The sequence below is a fragment of the Pundamilia nyererei genome, unplaced genomic scaffold (assembly GCF_000239375.1).
Source record: "Pundamilia nyererei isolate P.nyererei 1_Seehausen unplaced genomic scaffold, PunNye1.0 scaffold00019, whole genome shotgun sequence".
Taxonomy (NCBI): domain Eukaryota; kingdom Metazoa; phylum Chordata; class Actinopteri; order Cichliformes; family Cichlidae; genus Pundamilia; species Pundamilia nyererei.
Window position 1 is genome coordinate 922,146 of NW_005187420.1, and position 1,974 is coordinate 924,119.

At 38.2% G+C, this 1,974-nt stretch overlaps 1 protein-coding gene across 1 annotated transcript in view; it reads right to left on the reverse strand.

Moving 5' to 3' along the window:
- LOC102204652 (adhesion G-protein coupled receptor G5-like) overlaps positions 1-328 on the reverse strand; it is a 3,580-nt gene extending 3,252 nt beyond the window's left edge. Inside the window, exon 1 of the mRNA XM_005726431.1 lies at positions 56-328. Coding sequence (XP_005726488.1) covers positions 56-64 — 9 coding nt within the window. The 5' untranslated portion in view covers positions 65-328. The remainder of the gene's footprint in view (positions 1-55) is intronic.
- Between the last annotated feature and the right edge of the window lie 1,646 nt (positions 329-1,974).

Consider the following 1,974-nt stretch of genomic DNA (forward strand, 5'->3'; position numbering starts at 1 on the left):
AAAAAAAAATAGCATTTAGAACCCACACTTAAATTTAAAAATTGTTATCACTTACTGTCAGCATTAACTGGTCTAGCAGTGGCTCCCAGTCTAGGCAGAACTTGATGTCCCCTCCTGATTCATATCCAAGGTGCTTGAAGGTAATCACTTCAGATCTCCTACACTGGGCTGTGATCTGCCCGTTGATGGACAGAAAGCTCTCATTGGCTGAAATTGAGATTCCTTTACAGCCAATAGAGATGTTGAGGTTCAGGCTCAGGGGGTTGTTGCCATGGTGCCATGTGCCGCAAAAGTTCCAGTCCAGGTCATTGTTACTGGAAACTGTTAAAATACAGCACACAGTATTAAAAAAAAATTCAACTTATGTGGCAGTGGTGTGATCTCTGGCTCTGCTGCAGTGTACAGAGGGGCAGTGTACTGTAACAAACAGTTACAGTACACTGTGTGGGTCCGAGTCTGAATTGGATAAGCAGAAGATGAATAGATGGATGGACTTTTAACATGGCACTGCAGGAGTTTACATTACAGTCTTTCAGATCAGAGTTTGCAAGCACAGATGTGATTCATCAGTAAATAAGTTCACTGAAGCCAGTGTGTACTGTGCTTTAAGCTAATAATTAATAGCTCTTATGTAAGTGAAAGAGTATAGGTGAAAGTGGAAACTCTAATTCTCACACCTTAAACTAAATTATTTATTTAGTTTGAGATGCTCACAAACTAAATAGCGGTTACACAGAGAAGAAGTTAGTAAATGCTCCTATTTTTTTATGTTTCTAAGTGAATATTCCTACACACAGCAGCATACAACAACGTATAATGTATGACACAGCACAGCATGCATACAGCACACATGTATGAACAAACTATCACAAAGTGTGGTTCCTGTGTGGTGATCTTACCAGTGGAGAGGATGATTAAGAAGCGCACTATGTTCTCCATCAGCCAGGGTTCTGTTGCTCACACCTGTTCTGTAGAAATGAAAAAAGTTTTTACACAAACCTATAATTCACTATTTAGTATGGAAGAAAACATTAATTCAGTATACTCCACCATTAAAAATCTGCCACTAAAGTGTACTGTAAGCTTACACTTATAAGCGCAAAACACATAACCAAACAGAAATAGCTTGAACACATTCATCTAAGCTCCCACTGCGGGACTAACAAATACTGCATCTGTGGCCATGCAGAGTTGGGTTGTGTATGCGTAGCAGTGTGAACGTGTTGTAAGAAATGGAAGACAGGAAGACAGAAACCTGTTGAACCACAGACAAAACAAACAGATGACTAAAAAGACCTTTGGGGGTCTGAATGTTTAAATAATACAGAGCAATGAGCACAAGTTCATTTACTGAGCTACCTTACATTTCTGACAATTTAGCACTCTAGATGATGAGCCTTAATTTGTCACCGCAATGTTACACGTACATGTTACATCCAGTGAAGTTGGACCCCTTCTGACCATACATACATTGCACAAACATCACATTGGGAAGACAATTCAGAAGAGGCAGCACGAGAAGAACAATGAAATACACAATACATGAGGGGAGAGAGTTGGAGAAAAAAAGAACTCCTCCCAGACTGATCTCTTAGAGAAGAGCAGTTTGAGAACAGAAGAAAACCTTCAGCACAAAAGCACATGAATCTTCATACCTCATAAAAAGATATGGCATACAATGTGGCGTATGGGCTAGCAGGTAGTTTAACACTATCTTCATGTCTGCTTCTATTTATAATTCATGGTCTCCATACTCATCTTGTGGTGGACGTTTGTATGACATGTATATGTCATACAGTGGAAATTTGTGTTTTTATGTTTTATCAATCTGTGTATTGGTACATAGTGTTGATTTTATTTGCATGATTTTATTGTGATATTTATATTGCATGTTTGTTTATTGATATTTATATTGCATGGTTTTATCCTCATTTATATTATGTGTGTTAATGTTGTACCATATTCCTTTAATCC